This window comes from Onychostoma macrolepis, chromosome 20 (assembly GCF_012432095.1).
Source record: "Onychostoma macrolepis isolate SWU-2019 chromosome 20, ASM1243209v1, whole genome shotgun sequence".
NCBI classification, from domain to species: Eukaryota; Metazoa; Chordata; class Actinopteri; order Cypriniformes; family Cyprinidae; genus Onychostoma; species Onychostoma macrolepis.
This window is the reverse complement of record NC_081174.1, coordinates 30,791,773-30,816,542: the sequence shown is the minus strand read 5'-3', so window position 1 is coordinate 30,816,542 and position 24,770 is coordinate 30,791,773. Positions and strand designations below refer to the sequence as shown.

The window sequence follows — 24,770 nt, the reverse complement described above, 5'->3', positions numbered from 1 at the left end:
TCACAGTAGGTATGGTGTTCTTTGGATGCAACTCAGCATTCTTTCTCCTCCAAACACGACAAGTTGAGTTTTTACCAAAAAGTTCTATTTTGGTTTCATCTGACCGTATGACATTCTCCCAATCCTCTTCTGGATCATCCACATGCTCTCTAGCAAACTTCAGACGGGCCGGACATGTACTGGCTTAAGCAGGGGGACACGTCTGGCACTGCAGGGTTTGAGTCCCTGGCGGCGCAGTGTGTTACTGATGGTAGTCTTTGTTACTTTGGTTACTTATTTTACCGAGGAATTTACCAATTAATTCTTTAAAAATCCTACAATGTGATTTTCTGGATTATTTTTTTCTCATTTTGTCTCTCACAGTTGAAGTATACCTATGATGAAAATTACAGGCCTCTCTCATCTTTTTAAGTGGGAGAACTTGCACAATTGGTGGCTGACTAAATACTTTTTTGCCCCACTGTATACGTATGTGTGTGTGTGTGTGTGTCTAGTTCAGATGCTAAATCCTCTAAGTGCTGTCTGAAAGTTTCATCTAAAATGAGCATTTTTATTAGGCTCCTATGTTTAGGTTCAGTAATTTTACTGTAATGGCAATGTATAGGTCCTTTTCTATGCAATTAAAGTGAAACAACTGAACAGAAATATAGGAGCCTGATAAAATGCTCATTTTAGAAGAAAATTTCAGACGGCACTTAGATGCTTTTGCATCTGGACTCTTCATATATATATATATATATATATATATATATATATATATATATATATATATATTAGGGTGTAACGGCACACGTATTCATACCGAACAGTTTCGCACGGGTCTTCGGTTCGGTAAGCATGTGTACCGAATGAGTTTTTTTTCAGGAAATTCAAATAATAAATGGCATTTTGACAGTCTTTGTGGCATGACAGACCGCTGTATAAACGCCTTGGAGAGCCGCTTCTGGGACGCTTCAGAAACGTGCTGGTATAAACACAAGCATTGACTCGAGCGGCCGCGATCAGCTCTGGTTCTCGTGTCTGAGCCGTGACGCGCCGCAGACTCGTGCAGAGTGGAGCGTGAGTGAACTACTAATTCCTCTGTACTACTAGCTTTAATGCCAATAAACATGAATGAACATCTCATGCCTCATGTAATTGCTCAATCAGTGTTTCAACCGCGAAAAGACATCAACAAAACAGCGTGGAAATAAAATGTCACGTAGCATTTCATTTACCTCAGCAAGTCATCAATGTCCACAGCTCGTTAGTTCACTAGATAAGTCTAGAGAGGAGCATTTTTACTAAATATTACACCATATACTCATATTTTACTAAACCTGTTAGTCTTAATTATATAATGTAGGTTTAAATTAATCTGTTATGTAACATGCTATGACAGCCAATGTGTAATTGAATTTATTTTAACAAATAGCCTAGAAATTTTATTATTTATAAGTTAATTTAAAAACTGCATTATGTGCAATTTACATGTTTGCATAATTATTATTATTATTATTATTATTATTATTATTATATTTATTTATTTATTTTATTTATTTTTTTAAGTTGAGTGTTGATCATCTATTTAAAAATAAATAGAAATTAAATGTAAGTTTGGGTTAAGTTGTTAGGCCTAATTGTAACCTTATAATGTAAAAGGGCTCCCTATAGTTTTAAGCATAAACTGAGGTAGATTTTTATCACTAAGAAAATGTAAACTATAACTGAATATATTTAAAGAAAGAGCAACTTGTTCAGTAAAACAACCCTGCTGTACCAAAATCATACCGAACCGTGACGTTAAAACCGAGGTACGTATCGAACCGTCATATTTGTGTACCGTTACACCCCTAATACATATTTCATTAATATACTTACAGTATACTTATAATTCTTAATATTTTGAATTGTTATAATTCTATTATATTTTCAGTTTTTTATTTTAATCTTAAAGTTTTAATAATTTTGTGTGCATTTTTATTAGTTTAGTTTTTTTTTTCTTTATAGTTTTTATTAATGTTTATTATGCTTTTTGTTTTAATATAATTTGTTTTTCATTTTATTTACGTGACAACAATAATAAAAAAGCTATCTGAAATCAAATAACATTTTTTAAAAACTGACTTCAGCTAGTCGCTACAAGACCATTTCTCTTTTCCATATAGCTTAACTTTATGTACTAAAATAAATACAGTAAAACTAAAACTGAAATAAAAAAAATTCACAAAAAAATAATAAAAATAGACAAAAAAAATAATAATAATAAAAATGAGGAAAAATACAAAAAATTTGTAAAAATTGAACTGAAATTAAATTTAAAATAATTTAATGAAATAAACTACTCATATTCATACTATATAGAACATACATTTATAAGGGTTGTGAAGTACGTTCATTATTTATTATTACTACAATTTAAAATAACTTTTTTTCTACTATAAGCTTTCTGTAATTTTTTACATAATTTATATATACACACACACACACAATAATATATTAAATAGCATAAATATAAAATTTAGCATTGAAATATAGTAATATAAAAACTGTATTTGTTGTTTTAGCCACTGGAGATTCTGCAGCTCCAGATTATTGTGTATACGCATGCTGGCATCGTTGTTTTTGAGTTTTCCTGCAGGAACGAGAAGCTCAGGCCTCAGGCTCTGAATATTCATGATATAAACACATATCGAAGCACAAATGGTGTTGTTTTCGTGAGGTGGAGCTGTGAGCCGATGGTCACACCTGAAGGACAGCAGAGCTAGAATGAACAAACTGATCGGTCTCTCAGACTCACCCCAGCACTGACTTCGCGCTCTCGTCTGGTTTGCGGACAGTAAACGGACTTGGGTCGAGGCCGACCGTCTTCGGCATGAACTCCCTGAAAGATGAGACGAGAGAGAAATCATGAGAAGCATGAATATCCATCTGCATTTGCAAAATATGGAAATATATTCTGTTTACAGAATTCTGTGTATATACACACACACTTAAAGGGATTTTTACATGTTTTAAATAAAACGTTTAATTATTTAAAAAATTTACAAGTATTAACGTAAATATTAACTTAGATATTTATTAGAATGGTTTAATTGTAATATTTTAAAAGTTTGAATTTTAACAGTAAACCTCTGTTGTGTAGCACTTTGTCCAAAAAATTTGGAATTTCCATTTGATTACATTTTTTAGAAGATTAAACTATTAAACTACTATGTCTTCATTTGATTATCACAGTTTCTAATAATAAATGTATTAAATCATAATTCCAGGAAAAATTAAACAAACAACACAGAATTTCTGGAATAATACAAGATTTCATAGGGCTGTATAAATGTAAAAAAAGAAAAAAAAAGGCCATAAATTATTTCATGTATTCAATTGATTATACATGGTTTTTATTATAAAAATGTATTTAAAGCATCAAAACAGATGATCAAATCAATGCAGAAAAATGTAATCGGGGGAAAAAAATTATATCTCATTAATATTTGTGTGTATTCATCTGATTTGAGCACTGTAAGTAAACGGCACATTTGTCTTTATGTAAACGATGCAAACGACCGTCCGGATCGGCCAACACTCATCCGGTGAGACGTGACGGTAAAACAAGAGCAATAAATATGAGAGACGCACAGCAATGTAAACGCTGAAACGTCACTTGCATCGTCACTGCATCTCGTGTGCCACTGATAAGGCCGCCTGACGCACACCTAAAATTTAAAATTCAACGAATATTCGAAAATCCAAATTTTTTTCTGACAGCCCTAGTGTCAGTGCTGACCTCGAGGAGTTGGTCATGGCGATGCTGAACGTGTCGTCGAACGAGGTGAGTTCGTACGGCTTGAAGAACTCGGTGTAGATGTCGATGCTCTCGTCGTATCGGTTCACGCGCTTCACCACCACCTTCCTCCTGTTCTTCTCACACGGAGCTGAAACACACAAACACATTCAGAAAAGCTTTATGGTTCAATAGGGATGTAACGATTCACTCAACTCACGATTCGATTCGCGATTTTGATTTCATGATTCGATTCGCAATTTTTTTTTAACAAAATGAGATTTAAGACAAATTATAAATTAAATGTGTTCTTTTATTATTGCTTGGACAAAATGCTGCAAATTTCTTGGTGAAATTGAAATATAACACAATAATAATATACTAATATAGCACTTGCATATTATTACTCTTTTGTTGGTTTTGATTGCTTCTATTGTCCGCATTTGTAAGTCGCTTTGGATAAAAGCGTCTGCTAAATAACAAAATTTAAATGTAAATGCAAATAACAAAACTAAATTGAAATTTTAAAACAAGCCCCAAATCAAATAAATAAGTAACAGAAATAAAAGAAATCTCTTCATTTAAACAAAATAAGGCTTTGTCTGTGCTCTTTCCATTTCAAATTAGACGCAACCACTGCATTTTAATCATGATCCAAACAAAGATGCTGCATACATGCAACACGAGCAGTTTTTAATCTAAATTAGATTGTATCATTTCGAAATTTGAAGCAAAAGCAGAATGGTTTGGCTTCAGTTTTGTGAAACTATACATAAAAAATATCTGCATGAAACCGAAACAGCAGACGAGCTGAATGAGATGCAGATTCACTCTCTGCCAGCAGGTGGCGCTTTAAGCGTTTCCTTGGTTTCCGCTGTAAACAAAGCAGCGCTGCAATTATGAACTTTAATATGCATTATACAGAGGCAAGATGAAAAGAAAAAATACCATCTAAACTTTTCTAAAGACAGTAAGTTCCCCGCAGACACACATTCATATAAACTCCCACCCCTAATTGAATCGCGATTTGTTTAGCATCTCAACTGATTTGAATCGTCACATTTGAATGAATTTTCAACTGGCTCGCAGTTAATAGTTACATCCCTACGATTCAACATGCAGAAGTCCAGTTACAACGTACAGCACGTCTGAGGCTCTAAACAGATAATAAACGTCACAAAAACTTGGAAGAACAAGCTGAAAGAGAAATTAATTCTTAAATTAATAAATTAACATTTTGCTTGTAACATGCATCACATGAATAATTGATGAAAAAGTCAATCCCATATTGCAATGTGATGAGTTCAGCGAAAAAAAAAGAAAAAAAAAAGTGTGTGTGTGTAGAATGTATTTTCATACAGTAAACTCCACTGCATGAATTAAGTCACGGTCTGAACATAAAAAGCGTTATTTGTGTGCCGTATAGAGCTGATGCTCATGTGTTCCAAATGACTATGACTAATAATTACATTAATATTGAATATTTAAATATTTTTGGCTGTAATATTTTAATTTATATTAACTTAAATCGTCATTTACATTAATAAATAAATAATTTACATTTACACTTATATAATACATATTTATTCATTATTATTATATTTTAATAAATAAATATTTACTTTAATATACACAAATATTAATTTTTTAATTGTTTACTTAAATATTTACTTAAATATTCATTCACATAAATGATGAAATATTTACTTATATACTTAAATATTTATTTACATTTTGAAGTGTTTATTTAAATATTTACTTAAATATTTATTCACATAAACAACTATATATTTACTTTAATACATAAATACGTATTTACTTTTTAAACTGTTTACTTAATTTGTTTATTTAAATGTTTATATAAATTGTTTAACTTAAATTGAACATTCAAGTCAATAAATAATTGAAATAAACATTCACATAAATAAATAAAAACGAAAGATTTAAATTAATATTTACTTAAATATGTATTCATATAAATAAATAAACAAACAGTGATTATGAGAGTCTCCGGTGTGTTTCACGTGAGCCGGATGTGGATCAGTTTCCGCTCAGGAAGCTCCACTAGATCAGGACTGACTGATATGACGGCTGCTTCGGCTCTGTGTTTGTGGTTAATACGTAAGCTCACATCTCTCGTATCTGTCTTTATGGATGTGTAAAGCGATCACCTTCATCATACGGTACCGGCAGGAACGTCAGCACTCCGTCAGTCCACCAGTGTGTGTAACTGCAGAGAAAAACAAATACATCAGCATCAAAGAGGACTGCAGATACACACACACATACACACACACATATATATACTGTGTATATGTATATATATATATATAAACACGCACACACAAAATGCTATTTTAGTTAAATAATGCATCAAATACAGTATATATTTATATACAAAATTAATTAAACCCAGAACAAATGAATTTTATTACAACAAATAAAGATTACAGTCAGCCAGCGAATAATACATATACATAATAATGTGAATGTTTCAATTGACATAATATTATATATTAAATTTATAATATTATATAATATATTATATAATATAATCTATATACACAATATAATATTATATATTTATTATTTTTATATTATTATTTTACTAAGGAACGAAACTTTACAAATGATTTAAGACCTTCAAAATACACTTTTTCAGATTTTGTAATAAAAACCTATATAATTTATATAACTATATAAAATTTATATAATAATGTATTATACTGTATATATTATACAAACTTTACAAATGATTTAAGATAAATAAATAAATATTAATTACTTAATTAAAATATATATTACATATACTATAAAATATTAAATATATAATAAAAAGTTGTAATATTATATATATATATATATATATATATATATATATATATATATATATATATATATATATATATATATATAAAATCATATATTGTGCATGCATACATATATAAAATAATTGGTTTCATTAAAATATATGAAATATTTGAATTAAACCCAGCATAAATCAATTTTATATACATGTAAAATACATGCACACACGTGCATAAAATTTGAGGGGAAAATGTGTTTAAAGTGTCATTTGGTCAGTATTTGTCTTTTGAATACCTAGGTATTGTGCTGAAAGGTGCTCCACGCATTCTGTTTATCATTATTTACAGGCCTCCAAAATACTCTCCAGCCTTTGTGGAAGAGTTCACAGAACTGTTATCAATGATTTCCTCAGAGTTTGACTGTTTTACTATTGCAAGGGATTTTAATATTCACATAGATAATGCAGAAAACAAAACTGCAAATGAAATTATAATTATTTTAAACACTTTTGATCTGATTCAGCATGTGCATGGACCCACACACAATCGTGGACACACTCTAGATATACTCATCAGTAGAGGTCTAAACATTTCATCCATTGTTGTTAAGGATGTAGCACTATCTGATCACTTCTGTATTTTCTTTGATATATTGATCTCTGTTACCACTGAATCTAGATCTCTCTCTGTCAGAAAGAGATGCATTAACGAAAATACTAATGCACTATTTATGAAGGCTATATCTTTAACATCGAGCATTTCTGCAGACTCTGTTGATCTTCTCCTGGATTTATTTAACTCAAAAGTTAAGAATGTTATTGATGATATCGCTCCTGAAAAAGTCAGCAAGAAGAATGGCAGACAAAAATCATCTTGGAAAAAATCAACAGCAGTTCAGAGTATGAAAAGACAATGCAGAAAAGCTGAGTGGATGTGGCGGAAGACGAAACTTGAAATTCACTATAGCATCTATAAAGACAGCCTTCATGCTTTCAATGTGGAACTAGCCACAGCTAGACAGACCTTCTTCTCAAACCTTATAAACAGTAACTTAAACAACTCTCGCACTCTTTTTGCTACTGTGGAGAGACTTACAAACCCCCCCAAGTCAGATTCCCAGTGAAATGCTCTCCGACAGCAAATGCAATGAGTTTGCATCCTTCTTTTCTGAGATCATCAATAATATCAGAAAGAAGATTGGCACATCCTCAAGTTATGCAGAGGTCACACAGATTCGACCGCAGTTTCAAAAAGAAGCGACTATGTCTGTTTTTGAAGCAATTGATAGCAAAATTTTGGAAGAAATAGTACAGCACCTTACATCATCAACCTGCTATCTTGACACCAGGGGCGAATCTACCGGGGTGGCCCCACCTGCCACCCCAGAATTATCACAGAATAAAATATAAATGTAAGCTTCATGTGCTACTATTCAGCCACGTAAAATAATGGCAAAAAAACAAGTCTTCCACTAAACTGTGCATGATGGTTGCACACACACGCAGCGCGCCCAGTGTAGTCGGCTTCATTAACAAATGACTCTTATGAACCGGTTCTTTTTGAGTCAAAAACACAAAGCTCAGCCCATTCACTAACTAATTGTTTTTACATTTGTTCGTGAATCAGATACTGATTCTCAGTTTATTCAGAAGTCCTCTGAGAAATCTAATCCCGTCCGGATATGTCTGACATTCATCCCGTAATTGTTTGGTGATCCGATTCTCCGACCGCTCGCGCCACTTTCATCATGCATATAGAGGCCTTTCTGCCATATCGGACGAAACAGTAACATGAAATCAATAAGAAGATGCCGATCACGAAAACTGATAGCAGAGTTAGGTAAGAATCTTGTATTGCAGTTTTCTCGATTGTTAACATAATATAACTGATTTTAGTTGGCCTATTTTCCCAAACCATTAATTCAGTTCTCAAAAAAAAAAAAAAAAAACACATTTCTCAAAAAGTTTAGCAATGAGTAAGTTAAACATCAGGCTGCAAAACTGATGACAGCAATCAGAATCTCTGCATCCTAACAACTGAGAGAGGAGAGAGCTGAACGAATAATATACATGGGTTTTATACTTACACATTCAGTATAATTACAGTACAGTACCAGTACATTAGATGATGGAAATTTCACTTTTCTGTATGTACAGTAAACTGTAGCACATGTTGTACACCTTCAAACATGTGACTGTCAAATTTTATTTGTAACCATTTTTTATGTGTACTGCATGTTTGCAGAACTGAGAATGACTGCCTAGAGATAGTCTCGTGTCAGGAGACCAGGAAACTACTATAGTACTGTACACTGTAATGAAATTTGACCAAATGTGCAGAGGATGCAGAATTTACTTTTTCAATTTTTTTTTTTTTTTTACTGTACTGTATTGTGGTGCATACCAAGTTCATATACAATTCTTTGGTATTTGAACTTTTCTAGTGTTTTTCATCTACTGCAAGATTACTTAATTACCGTAGTAAAATGAAAATTATCTGTTCCCAAAAGTTCATTGCTGAATTATTATTATCTGTAATTTAATTTATGTTGTATACTTAATAGACACTGAGCTGCAAAAATAATTCCTGAATCCTAATAAGAGTTTTTTGTTAAGTGTTATTGATCTCATGAGTGTTCAATGGGCAGGAAAGTCATCTGTGTATTTGAATTGTAAGTATTTAAGAATACCTGTAATAACTAGATTATAAAGTTTGAAAGACACATTTATGCTGGCTTGTCTTAAAGTCTTGTTTAAGAAACATAAATAGTTTGGTCAGTTAGATGTTCTAGATGTTTGATAAAGTGCTGCTAGTTGGTTGCTAGGATATTCTGGGTGGTTGCTAGGCTCTTGCTCTGCAGTTGCTGGGGTGTTGCTAGACTATTGATAGTGTGTTCTGGGTGATTACAGACATTCCCACCTCTGGTAATAACAGAAAATTAAAAAAATCAAACATTGTTTTCAAAAATGATCCAGTTTCAATGCTTTGATATTATTGTATTTCTTTCTAATGTTAGGAAATTCAAAAGTGATACTCTTAAACTTGCACTAAAACGGGATTTATACCATCTAAGTAGCCTATGTAATATTAACAGAACTGCATGTCTTCTTTAATGATACAAGCTCAGAAACATTTAAGTTTTTTTATATTGTGTATTGACTTGGTGCCATGATTTATTTTTCATTTTAAACAGTATTACTTAATGGTAATGCAATATTTGTGAACACAACTGTGCATGTCAGACAATAAATTCCCCAAAAATATGCATGGGGGCTTCCTTTGGTGTTGTCACCCCTCATAGACCCCATGTCACCCCTTTGCCACCTTAAAAATAATTTTCTAGATCCGCCCCTGCTTGACACACTTCCCACATCTTTTTTCAAAAGTGTGCTTAACTGTTTAGAAGCAGATATTTTAGAAGTGGTGAACGCTTTACTTCTTTCTGGGACTTTTCCAAACTCCCCGAAAACTGCAGTTGTTAAGCCCCTTCTGAAAAAGTGCAATCTTGATAACACCATGTTGAGCAACTATAGACCAATATCAAATCTTCCTTTCTTAGGTAAGATTATTGAAAAGGTAGTTTTTAATCAGCTGAACAACTACTTAAACTCAAATGGATACCTGGACAATTTTCAATCTGGTTTCCGAACGCATCACAGCACAGAGACTGCGCTTATTAAGATAATAAATTATATTCGCTTCAATTCTGATTCTGGAAAAATATCAGTGCTGGTACTACTAGATCTTAGTGCTGCGTTTGACACTGTTGATCATAACATACTTCTAGAGAGACTGGAAAACTGGGTCGGGCTTTCTGGGATGGTACTCAAATGGTTCAGGTCATACTTAGAAGGGAGAGGTTATTATGGGAGTATAGGAGAGCATAAGTCTAAGCGGATGTCCATGACATGCGGAGTCCCACAAGGCTCAATTCTTGCACCGCTCTTGTTTAGCCTGTATATACTCCCACTAAGTCAAATAATGAGAAAGAACCAAATTGCCTATCACAGCTATGCTGATGATACCCAGATTTACCTAACCTTATCTCCAAATGACTACAGCCCCATCGACTCCCTCTGCCAATGCATTGATGAAATAAACTGTTGGATGCGCCAGAACTTTCTTCAGTTAAACAAGGAGAAAACTGAAGTCATTGCATTTGGAAACAAAGATGAAGTTCTCAAGGTGAATGCATACCTTGACTCTAGGGGTCAAAAATCTTGGGGTGATTCTGGAGACAGACCTTAGTTTCAGTAGTCATGTCAAAGCAGTAACTAAATCAGCATACTATCATCTCAAAAACATTGCAAGAATTAGATATTTTGTTTCCAGTCAAGACTTGATTATTGTAATGGTCTCCTTCCAAATGTAGTGAGTGGGTGACGTAGACGTCACTCATTGGTTATGTCCAATTAGGAAAAGCGTATTTAAATAGGCTGTGTTGTGATGTAATCGGTTGTAACATCCGCTCTATTGTGTTGTCATTCCGGCTCTACGTGCTGCAGGAAAAAGGTATTTGTAACCATTTTTTATGTGTACTGCATGTTTGCAGAACTGAGAATGACTGCCTAGAGATATAGTCTCGTGTCAGGAGACCAGGAAACTGCTATAGTACTGTACACTGTAATGAAATTTGACCAAATGTGCAGAGGATGCTGAATTTACTTTTTCAATTTTTTTTTTTTTACTGTACTGTATTGTGGTGCATACCAAGTTCATATACAATTCTTTGGTATTTGAACTTTTCTAGTGTTTTTCATCTACTGCAAGATTACTTAATTACCGTAGTAAAATGAAAATTATCTGTTCCCAAAAGTTCATTGCTGAATTATTATTATCTGTAATTTAATTTATGTTGTATACTGTAATAGACACTGAGCTGCAAAAATAATTCCTGAATCCTAATAAGAGTTTTTTGTTAAGTGTTATTGATCTCATGAGTGTTCACTGGGCAGGAAAGTCATCTGTGTATTTGAATTGTAAGTATTTAAGAATACCTGTAATAACTAGATTATAAAGTTTGAAAGACACATTTATGCTGGCTTGTCTTAAAGTCTTGTTTAAGAAACATAAATAGTTTGGTCAGTTAGATGTTCTAGATGTTTGATAAAGTGCTGCTAGTTGGTTGCTAGGATATTCTGGGTGGTTGCTAGGCTCTTGCTCTGCAGTTGCTGGGGTGTTGCTAGACTATTGATAGTGTGTTCTGGGTGATTACAGACATTCCCACCTCTGGTAATAACAGAAAATTAAAAAAATCAAACATTGTTTTCAAAAATGATCCAGTTTCAATGCTTTGATATTATTGTATTTCTTTCTAATGTTAGGAAATTCAAAAGTGATACTCTTAAACTTGCACTAAAACGGGATTTATACCATCTAAGTAGCCTATGTAATATTAACAGAACTGCATGTCTTCTTTAATGATACAAGCTCAGAAACATTTAAGTTTTTTTATATTGTGTATTGACTTGGTGCCATGATTTATTTTTCATTTTAAAATGAAATGCAGTTGTTAAGCCCCTTCTGAAAAAGCGCAATCTTGATAACACCATGTTGAGCAACTATAGACCAATATCAAATCTTCCTTTCTTAGGTAAGATTATTGAAAAGGTAGTTTTTAATCAGCTGAACAACTACTTAAACTCAAATGGATACCTGGACAATTTTCAATCTGGTTTCCGAACGCATCACAGCACAGAGACTGCGCTTATTAAGATAATAAATTATATTCGCTTCAATTCTGATTCTGGAAAAATATCAGTGCTGGTACTACTAGATCTTAGTGCTGCGTTTGACACTGTTGATCATAACATACTTCTAGAGATACTGGAAAACTGGGTCGGGCTTTCTGGGATGGTACTCAAATGGTTCAGGTCATACTTAGAAGGGAGAGGTTATTATGGGAGTATAGGAGAGCATAAGTCTAAGTGGACGTCCATGACATGCGGAGTCCCACAAGGCTCAGTTCTTGCACCGCTCTTGTTTAGCCTGTATATGCTCCCACTAAGTCAAATAATGAGAAAGAACCAAATTGCCTATCACAGCTATGCTGACAATACCCAGATTTACCTAACCTCATCTCCAAATGACTACAGCCCCATTGACTCCCTCTGCCAATGCATTGATGAAATAAACTGTTGGATGTGCCAGAACTTTCTTCAGTTAAACAAGGAGAAAACTGAAGTCATTGCATTTGGAAACAAAGATGAAGTTCTCAAGGTGAATGCATACCTTGACTCTAGGGGTCAAAAATCTTGGGGTGATTCTGGAGACAGACCTTAGTTTCAGTAGTCATGTCAAAGCAGTAACTAAATCAGCATACTATCATCTCAAAAACATTGCAAGAATTAGATATTTTGTTTCCAGTCAAGACTTGATTATTGTAATGGTCTCCTTCCAAAGAAGACCATTAGACAGCTGCAGCTCATCCAGAACGCTGCTGCCAGGATTCTGACTAGAACCAGAAAATCTGAGCATATCACACCAGTCCTCAGGTCCTTACACTGGCTTCCAGTTACATTGAGGATTGATTTTAAAGTACTTTTACTCATTTACAAATCAATCAATGGCCTAGGACCTAAATACATTGCAGATATGCTCACTGAATATAAACCTAACAGAGCACTCAGATCATTAGGATCGAGTCAGTTAGAAATACCAAGGGTTCACACAAAACAAGGGGAGTCTGCTTTTAGCTATTATGTCGCCCGCAGTTGGAACCAGCTTCCAGAAGAGATCAGATGTGCTAAAACATTAGCCACATTTAAACTCAAAAGTCATCTGTTTAGCTGTGCATTTGTTAAATGAGCACTGTGCTATGTCCGAACTGAATGCACTATGTATAATCATTTTCTATTCTTAACTGTTTTAAATTATTTTTAAATACATTTTTATATCTTGTTTTTATTATTATTATTTTTTAATTCCTTTTTTTTTTTAAATGACTTTTTCCACTTTCTTTTATGTAAAGCACTTTGAATTACCACTGTGTATGAAATGTGCTATATAAATAAACTTGCCTTGCCTAATTTATATTAATATAAAGTCAATGCAAAAATCCTGATTGAAAAATATAATAATTCATAAAGACTCAGACCTGTCTGTGAGATTCACCCACATGAATGCACAAGCTGTCCTGCCGATCGGTGAACTGAACAGAAATACATGCAAACACGAACGACCTATTTGTCCTGGAACATGAACTGTCATTTCAGAGACTATTTGATGCGACAATTCCCCTAAACAGGTCAGATTCCTCTCATTTCGTTTTGCGTCTGATAATAGTTCTTTGTCACGTCGACCTGTGTTCATTATGCAAGCGGCATCACAAAGCCACGTGCTGGACGGCTGGAGGAAACTAAAGTGGGTCACGGGCCACATAAACGCTTCTATAACATCACAGCAATAAAAGAATAAACCACAAACGGACAGAAACTGGAAGCTATAGATGCTAGAAATGAAGCGCGGCTGAAAACCCTTTTGATGTTTATACGGGTCAAAGGCGATGAAACACCAACCAGTAGCTGTTCATAATGCTGTTTACTAAGGAAACGATCACTAGTATTAGTGCTTATACTGTACTTAGTTGTGCTATTACTCTTCTAGACGATCTTACTTACATTTTTCACCATGCATTCATGTCACATCACGTTTTCTTATCCTCATAATGCATTCGGTCCATTTTGACCCAGAAGAGATGCATACGAATTTTTAAAAAAACACAGTTTTAATAATGTAACCAAACTTTGCACATGCTTCAAGAGTCTCAAAATACACTTTTTTTCCCTGATTTTTTGCAATTGTTTTTTAGGAGATATTTTAGGAGATCGCGTTTGGGTCTTTTTGAGCCGGGTGTGTGTGTATGGAACACCATTAGTGTCAAAAACACTTTCAGTTAAATTATCTATGAAGTTATATTAGTGTCAAAAACTTTTATAAAATATATTTAGCCTTTTTTTCCATGTCTCTCACAACTCTTGGAACTGAATTTTGTTGAAGAACATTAATATTTACGTCTATTGATGAAGCAGTGCAGCATGAAAAACTGATGCATAAGAATTTCTAAAAAACACAGTTTTTAGTAATGCAACGAAACTTCGCAAATGCTTTAAGAGACTTAAAATACACATTTATTTTTTTTCAGATTTTTTGAAATTGTTTTTTAGGAGATGTAACCCTTTCAAATAAAGCTTCGCGTTTGGGTCTTTTTGACCCGGGTGTGTATGGAACACCATTATTGTCATAAACACTTTCAGTTATATTAGTTTCAAAAACTTTTGTAAAATATTTTTTGCCTTTTTTCCACATCTCACACAACTTTTATCTGAAAGTTAAAGTTCATGCAAGTAAAATGAATGTATTCTGTTTGAAAACTTTTCGGAGTAATATTTGTGTTTTGTTAGAAATAAAAATGTAGCTTTCATAAATGGGGCATGTCTTTAAGCAACCATGAGTAATAAAGTCAAAAGAATTCAACTCTATTCATTCCATTGGGGTTAATACTGGCAATTCTCAGACTATATATTTTTATAAATTTCCTACAATGACATATTCAAATAAGATTTCTCATCAATATCAATATCAATATCTATATCTATATCTATATATATATATTTTCACACAATCATAATCTGTTATGTTTTACATGAATGTTTAGTTAATGGTTAGGGGGAAATCTGATGTGTAACATTATATATGATCCATGCATTACAGTAGGTCTTAATATAGATCTGTCTCAAATTGAGACTCTCAATGCTAATCATACATTAAAAGAAAAGACGGAATCACTCGCTGCTCTTGATTAAACTACTGTTTATTTGCATCTTTGTTCTTATTTTTAATAAAGATAAAATAAAAATAGCTATATTGTGAATAATAGTATAGTAATTATTATTAAGAAAAGAATTGGAGGAAAATATGCAACGTTGCTTGGTGATTTTGCTTTGGAATCTTCAACTCGATTTTTCTCGAAATCAGATCTGCTGCCTCTTTCGCCTTCAAACGGCTGTAGCTCAGTCATGTTTTATTCGATTCCAACAAGTCATGTATCATTTTGAAGGTATTTTAATGGAGAATGTGAAAATAAAAAGAACTCATTTTTAAAAATTTGCGCATCCCGACTCATTTTGCCAGAACGGGTCACATATATACACATTTTGCATCATAGTTTTTTGGTGTTGTTCTTGTGTATTTGAAATAAAAAAAAAAAAAATAAAAATGCAGTAAATGTAGAAATAGCATATGGTAATATTCAAAACCTTGACATTTTTTTTCAGATTCACTCATTAATGAGAAGTTGCTGATCAGATACGACATTGTTTTAGTTTAAAATACACTGCTCAAGTTTTTAATCAGAGTATAAAATCAAGTCAATTAAACTCCTGGCATATTGATCTGGTCAGTTAAGTAGCAGAGGGGGTTGTTAATCAGTTTCAGCTGCTTTGGTGTTAATGAAATTAACATCAGGTGCAATAGATGGGCAACAGTGAGGCGACCCCCTAAACAGGAATGGTTTCACAGGTGGAGCCCAATGACATTTTTTTCCCTACTCATCTTTTCTGAGTGTTTTTCACTAGTTTTGCATTTGGATAGGGTCAGTGTCACTACTGGTAACATGAGGTGATACCTGGACAATACAGAGGTTGCACAGGCAGTCCAACTCCTCCAGGATGGCACATCAATACGTGCCATTACCAGAAGGTTTGCTGTGTCTCGTGTCTCAAGAGCATGGAGGAGATTCCAGGAGACAGGCAGTTACTTCCAGGGAGGTGTGTTGAGGCAAGTTGGAGCTAAACTCTGCAGGACACCGGCCTTCCAGGATCAAGTTTGGTGACCCCTGGGCTAGACGATGGCACCCTGACTGCCATTAGGTATCGGGATGAAATCCTTGGACCCATTGTCAGACCCTACGCTGGTCCTGGGTTCCTCCTGGTGCATGACAATGCCTGGCCTCATGTGGCGAGAGTATGCAGGCAGTTCCTGGAGGATGAAGGAATTGATACCATTGAATGGCCCTACGCTCGCCTGACCTAAATCCGGCAGAACACCTCTGGGACATTATGTTTCGGTCCAGGTTGCACCTCAGATTGTCCAGGAGCTCAGTGATGCCCTGGTCCAGATCTGGAAGGAAATACCCCACAGGACACCATCCGTCAAGCACGTGGGGGCCATACAAACTACTTAGTACCATTTTGCAATGAAATTTCAGCAAAATGGACTAGCCTGCTGCATCATTTTTTCACTTTGATTTTCGGGGTGTCTTTGAATTCAGCCCTCTGTAGGTTGATCATTTTCATTTCCATAAAACGACGTGGCATCCTTTCGTTCCTAACACATTACCCAGTCCATATCAGTATAGATATCCAGCATGATATTTTTCCCCATTGACATCTGATGTGTTTTTAAAGTGTTTCTTAAATTTTTTTTGAGCAGTGTATTAAGTTATGACTTATTCATAAAATAACGATTCTTTGAAAATAATGTGCAAATTTTGAATGCATTATGAGGGTTAAGCAAAACATGGTAATTCCGTGTCAGGAGCAGTTTTTTTGCTCGTCTGTTGAAGTCTCCAGAGAAAGCACAGCATAGGTTGATATTCAGACAGTATTGAGCGGAAAGTACCTGTGCCACTGGTGTGGGAGGATCATGGTATCGCTGTGGTGAAGGTAGAAATCTGTAGGCAGTTCCCAGAGATGAGGCTTCGACTCCGACGGCTGGTAGACCTGCAGGAACAGGTTTATCGAGTCCTGTCTGTCTGCATCTGAGACACACAAACCATCAGTGTTACTTCTGAGAGTTACTCCTGTTCGCCCAATTCTTAGATTAGGATGCATTTTATTCTATTTAATTTTTAATTTTATTTTTTACATTTACATTACATTACATTAAGTTGGCAGACAATTTTTCCAAATTGAATTTTAGTACATTCAAGGTATACATTTTATTCATGCATTCACTGGGAATCAAGCCCATATTCTTGGCTTTACTAGCGCCATGCTTTACTTTGACCAACAAGATACTTTTATTTAATTTTATTATTTTAATTTATTTTATATTTTGTTTATTTATTTTATTGTATTGTATTTGATTTTAATATTTGATTTATTATTATTATTATTATTATTATTAGAGCAATACTTTTATTTATATTTTATTTTATTGCATTTTATTTTATTGTATTTTATTTAATTGTATATTGTATGCACTATTATAGATCTATTATTTAATTATTTATTTTTATTTTGTTTATTTTATGTGATTGCATTTTATTTTAATATTTATTTCATTTAATTGTATTTATTTATTTATTAATTACATTTAATGTATTCATTTGGCAGACATTTTACCCAAAGCAAATTTGATTATATTCAAGGTATACATTTTACCAGTTTCCTGGAAATTTGCATTTCCTGGAAATCGAACCCATGACATTGCCGTTGCTTTATGAGATACATTAATATTTGTATTTTATTGAATTATTTATTATATATTTTGTTAATTTAATTTACATTGTTTTTTCCTTTTATTTAATTGTATTTTATTTTTTACATTATATTTACCCAAGTGAATTTTACTATATTCAAGGTATATATTTGATCATTTCATGACCTTACCATTGCTAGTGGCATATTTTACTTCATTAGCTACAAAGAGTTTTATTTTACCATTTTAATGAAATATATATATATTATAATTTTATTATTTACTTTATTTAACTGTATTAATTTATTTATAATATTATTTAACATTATGTAATTACATTTTTTGTAAATATTACTTGTTAGAAAAAGTGCTTTTTTAAATTTACAGTACTTATTTTTGTCCTTTAAATTTTAATTGTATGCAGCCAAACTACAAACACTTCAGCAACATGAACCATTTTTGTGACGCCAGTAAAAACCAACCACTAAACCTGAAGCTGAGAGAGTCTGAAAATCACCTGATCACCAGAGTGAGAGCAATCAAACAATGACAGAATCAGATGCACAGCAGGGTTTGCCTCTGTTTTCAGCTGCCAGGTCTTTGTTTTTGAGAATATCCATAGGTTAAAGGTGTGATAATCGCGAGTGTGTGTTTGAGCGATCGTCCTCTGCATGTGCCGCGTCTCAGCGTAATTAAGAGTTAATCGACAAGCACTGAGCACAATTACACTCGTTCCTCGTTATCCTCAAGGCCATTTCAGCATCCTTCTAATTAAATAAAGCTGAGATGAGAACTGAGATGAGGGACATTAATGCACAAACACGTTCATCCACAAAACATCACATGGAAACGCCTGATAGTCCAGCGAATCTCCTGCATGCTCATGAAATAATACATTACAATTGTTTTAGTGCAGGAAACCTTGTACAAAAGATGTACATTTGCATTACACTTTTCCATTTGGCAGACATTTTAACAAAAGATTTATAAGCTACAGGTAGTGTTATTATAGTTAATTAAAGGCATTAAAACATTTTAATTTCTTGAAATCAAATAAAAGTTTTTTAAAATAATTTTATTGTATTTAATTTTATAATTTAATTATTATACACTGGATTTATCAATATGCGACACATTTTAACCACCTTTTAAAAAGATACAATAAAAATAATTTTTATAAGAGTATTTTATATTAATTTATAGTTTATATTTATTTTATTGTATTTTTACATTTCCATTACATTTATCCATTTGGCAGACATGTTAACTAAAGCTTTATGAGCTACAATAATACTTTTATTTCTTTATTTAATTTATAATTTATTTTATTAGATTAAGGTAATTTATTTAATTGTATTATTTTTATTTAATTCTATTTTATTTAATTTATTTATTTTAAATATTTTATTTAATGTATAATTTTATATTATATTATTTTAATTAAATGTATTATTATTTTTCTTTTACATTTACACCAGATTTATCAATCAGACATTTTAATAAAAAGATTCAGAAGAGTAAAGGTGAATCTCAAGAATATGCCAAGATCTCACTCCAAAACCCAGAAATTAAACATTACATCTTTATGAAAATGTCACAATGCAAAAAAGTTTTAATGGTTCTAAAATGGGCTTCAGTTTTTAATTCATTTCTTTCTTTTGATTTTGAGTGAAAAACAACATGTGCTTGAGATTCACCTGTGCAATACTGAAATATAAGAGCGCGGCTCCATTAGACTGTCCTGATGAACAGCATGTGCGCTGAACTATGATTCATTTCAGGAGAATTTACCTGAGGAGAGGTTAAATGAGACGAGGCTATAAATACAACATGGAGAACAAGAAAGGAGTCTGAAGAAGCTCTAAAACAGGCTGAAACATGAATGATGAGCCATTCAATCAAACCGCAAACCCGTTCCTTTAATTAACCAGCATGCCGCAAAACGTGATGTTCTTTCTCAGCATTTTCCAGTAAAAATATCTAAATTGACATGAGATAAGAAGTCGGGGGTACCTAAGCGAGTCAAAGATGTTTTCTTAATATTAACGAACAGCTCACTCAAAAATGAAACTTCTACCAATAAATGAATAAATGTCTACTTTTATGGTATTTTTGTCTTTATTATAGACATGGTATAAGTCAGGGTTATTATAGTTAACATAACTAAAACAAAACCAAACATTTTGTTACCTGAAATAATATAACTGTAAAACATAAAAAAAAAAAAAATGTCTCAAAACTCAAATAAAACATGAAATAAAATAACTAAAATTAAACATTTAAAACCATATTTTATTAAAACATTGAATAATTAAATTGATTATTTATGGGAAAAAATATGTCTAATTTTTATTTAGTTTAACATATTAAAATAAACTAAAACTGAAAATAAATAAATAAATGTATATATATATATATATATACTGTATATATCAACCTAAAAGCTAAAATAATAATTATTAAATAATTAATTTAGATAAGATAGATTAGAGAAGAATTAGATGTAGATATTAAACATTATATAATATTTGATCAGACAGAAATCGCCTTTAAGATGTATTTCAGATGAGCAAATGCCCAAAAATATAGATTTTCCAGATGAAAATCATTAGACGTGTCTGAGATGCATGAATGTTATCTGGCATATTAGACTGAATTATTTGACTGAATTTTCTTTTTTGGGTGAACAACTCCTCGAATAACTCCAGACGATGTCGCAGTGTCCTCCAGCAAACGGGCCGCGTTAAAACCTTGTTAACATCCATCTAGTGTGGAAATGAGACGCGGAGATCAGGTGAAGACGTCCAGGTTAAAATGACAGGAGATGCTGAGAAATGAGTCACTCATCTTCCTGTCGCTCCTTTAATAACTTCATCTTTCTGCTCGTATCAGAGAAAAAAACAAGCCTCTCTGGACTCGTCGAGCCCCGAATCAAGCCTGACAGGCCAAGCGTTTTGATTATATGGTGATTTGATTATAGAAATGGTTACTTTAAAATAGGGCGGGGTGATAAATGTGGGATATTCAAATGGAATTTCATTATATTATTAATGTAGACAAGAATTAAATGTATTAAAGGGGTAATGGAATATAATTACTGTATTTTTTGTGATTAAGTTCTAGCATTTGTGCATTTATACTAAATGTATTTAGACTACTGTTTTTCATACAAATATGTAGAAACCATATAGTTGCATTTTTTACTATGGTGTTGAGGTGCTATATATGTGTGGTTTTAACTGCGGTTGACATGATTTAAATGTATGCTACTATGGAAGACCAATTAATAATAAAAAAATAAATAAATAGAAAAAACTTAAAACAGTCAGAATAATTAATATAAAAGGTTGTTACAATATATTAATATATTTTAAAAAATATTTCATTATTTCTTAAAAAAACATGTTAAGGCATAAAGGTTTTAGATCATTCAAAAGAAAAAAAAAATCAAATTAATATTTTAATTCCTAAACACTTTATAGGCTAAAAAAGAGCCAAAGTCAGTTTTAACATCTAATACAAAAAAAAAAGTAAAAAAAAATACTCAATACATACAGTATATATACATATACATATACACAATATATTTAACATCTAAAGAGTTATGCAATATAAACATTTACAATTTAAACGATTTGAATTTAAAAACTAGAATTTTAAAATACAATTTAAAAATTTCTAATTTAATTAAAATAAAAAATAAATTAAGGCATATATGTTATGAATCATTCAGCAAAAACATTAAATTAAAAAAAAAAACATTAAATATTTTTAATTCATCTTAAAATATTGTTTAATTCTCTTCATAGGGTAAACATTTAAAAATTACTTTATATTTATTAGCCAAAAGTATTAGTTTTAATATGTAAAGGGATTTTAAAATACATATTTAAAAATTAATAATAAAAATAGTATAATATTACATAAAATATAAACACTACAATATAAAAATATAATATAAGAGTTCAGTGTTCAGTTCCAATTTTGCCCAAGATTTAGAAATCTTTTTTTTTTGTGGCGCATCACTAATTATTTTCCTCCACACACAAACACACGCGCGCATGCGCACGCACACACACACACACACACACACACACACACACACACACACAGGTTTTCTTGTGGGGACATTCCATAGGCGTAATGGTTTACTGTATATTGTATTGCCCTACACCTAAACCTACCCCTTACAGGAAACTTTCTGCATTTTTAGATTTTCAAAAAACTTCATTCTGTATGATTTATAATCTTGTTTACCCGTGGGGACCTCAATTTATATCCTCACAGTCCCCATGAGTCTGTGTGTATTCAGGTTTAAGTCCCCACCGGGATATAAAAATACTTACACACACACACACACCTGTTTGTTTATGTAAACCATGCAGCGTCGCTGACAGCGAAAGCGTTCACACGGGTGCAATATAATCAGCGCTTGATTGGAATGCAGCGCCTTCGCCAATTAACCGAATGGCAATTACAGCACATTTCAGGGTTACATTAGACTTCACTCATATCCTAAAATCATAAAGTTATTATGAGAACATCAAGCAATTTAGACCACAACATGAACGTTTGTGTGCGCAAACCGAACTCCCGCGAGGAACCAATGACGCGGTGAACGTTCAAACGCAGAATTACAGGAAAACAAACCGTGAGACCCAATATTATTCACCATCGACCAATGGGATTCGAGTTTGGAGACGCTGTAACCACGGAGACTAGAACTGGGTTGTTGCTATACCACCACATATAAAAGATCCAATCATGTCAGGAAATACAATAAACAAAGCACTATAAACATGGAAAAACTCAAATGTCATTCAAATGCAGAGTGATTTCAGAAAATCACTTCTTATACAGCAAAACCTGACAATAAGCCACTGCATGCGGCGCATTCGCACGTTCCCTGATCGATTCGGCTCTGCACAGGGCAAATCACATGTGAGATCGGCCGTTTATAAATGTAATCATTATAATTCACACAAAGCGGCCCATCAGCACAAAGCCAGATATAAATAATTCATGAAGGAGAGAATGAGAGAATGTGGGTGGAGGATATAATGGCTCACACAGGTCTCTCGCCCGCTCTCTCTCTCTCTCTCTCTCTCTCTAGCTCCAGACCATCATTAACTTATGAAACGTGACATATTAACATCATATTATGTAATACGCACATTTCTAGAAACAGGTATGTGGAAAAATTATGAATAATCTTTGAAAATCTAGTTATGAATGTAAAATAATTTTTTTTGCATGACTGTAATGAGAATCTGGAGTATAAATCTGGTTAATCAAGAAAAATTATATTAGAAATGCAAAAAATATAAGTAATAAAATAAATGAATTAAATATATATGCTACCGGTCAAAAGTTTGGAATAATTGCATTTTTATATTTTTGAAAGCCGTCTCTTCTGCTCACCAAGGCTGCATGTATTTGATCAAAAATACAGCAACAATTGGGAAATATTATTATAATTCTCCAGTCTTCAGTGTCACATGATCCTTCAGAAATCGTTCTAATATGCTGATTCGCCGCTCAAGAAACATTTCTGATTATTATCAATGTTGAAAATGTTGAATTTTGCGTAAATGAAAACTAAAACTAAGACGAAAACGACTGATGAAAAAACAATTTCGTCAACTGAAATAAAATAAAAAGGTCAAAATAAATGAAAAACTATAACGAAACAAAACTAAGTTATTGAAAAACTAACTAATCGACACCATAGTTACAATATCATGCTTATGGTTAAACTTTTATTTTGGATGTGATTAATCGTTTGACGGCACTAATAAAAAATAAAAAAAAAATTTCTGGTTGACTAGTAGTAGTTCATTTTAAGCATTAGTTGACTAATCACATGTTTATTAATAAACCATTTAAATCATTATTATGAGCCTTTAATTGCTTACATAGCCTAATAAGCCCTCAAGCACACGCATAAAGCTTGCCACAGCGCACCGCAGAAGCTATGATTATGAATGTGTTCTATGTGTTAGAATGCATTAACATTTTAATAATTCACTGATAAACAAGTGCTTTCTTTGTTTCTGTTTAAGAGATGAACTCAGCGACACTGACTCTTCATCTCCGCTGTAGTGGACGCACCTGTATGCATGTTTCACACAGATTACATAATCTGAGAATATCTGTTTTCCATTTGAATTGGTTCATTTGAAAGTAGACATTCAATTCTCTCTATATATATATTTTAAATGTCTGTGAGGCAAAGATATGCACAGAGTTTCGAGCTCAAGTTCACAGAGGCCGAGACGGCAGAAACCGTCATTTTTTTACAAAAGCGCAATGTTATGTTGTTAATGTGAGTGCACACAAATAAACGTAGAGTCTTCACAGATTTGAAAGATGTACTACTCTTATATGCATGAGCAAAAATGACTTGAACAGCGCACATTTCTCTAGGTTAATAATAATTAGCTATAATAATAATTATTATTAATTAATTAGGGGGGGTAGCCCTAGTGTATAATAACCTTGCGTACCACCTTGCAATACCACGGTACAGATGAAAGCAGCATCCAGGTGCTCAGCTCTTTACCTGAGAAGGCGTTGCTATAGTAACGGGAGAGCGTCTGCATGATGTCTTTGGAGTGCTGCGTCCATGGCGCAATCTTTCGGTACGTCTTCACTCGATGGACCAGCTGGGATCCTCCGTACTGTAAAGACAGCGTGTCGCCATGATCCTCGTACAGCTCCTCGAATAACCTGCACACACACAGAACCAACATCAGTCGACGGAAACAGCTTCTGACTGCTGT

The 24,770-nt window shown here is 32.9% G+C and overlaps 1 protein-coding gene across 2 annotated transcripts in view; it reads right to left on the bottom strand.

The window, feature by feature from the left end:
• The window catches only part of fig4a (FIG4 phosphoinositide 5-phosphatase a), an 81,469-nt gene that overhangs the window by 24,628 nt on the left and 32,071 nt on the right, over positions 1–24,770 (bottom strand). For both annotated transcript variants that reach the window (XM_058755941.1, XM_058755942.1), the window contains exons 16-20: positions 24,551–24,717; positions 17,188–17,326; positions 5,932–5,990; positions 3,764–3,911; positions 2,780–2,863 (exon numbers count right to left, since the gene is read on the bottom strand). In XM_058755941.1, the coding sequence (XP_058611924.1) occupies positions 2,780–2,863; positions 3,764–3,911; positions 5,932–5,990; positions 17,188–17,326; positions 24,551–24,717 (597 nt within the window). The remainder of the gene's footprint in view (positions 1–2,779; positions 2,864–3,763; positions 3,912–5,931; positions 5,991–17,187; positions 17,327–24,550; positions 24,718–24,770) is intronic.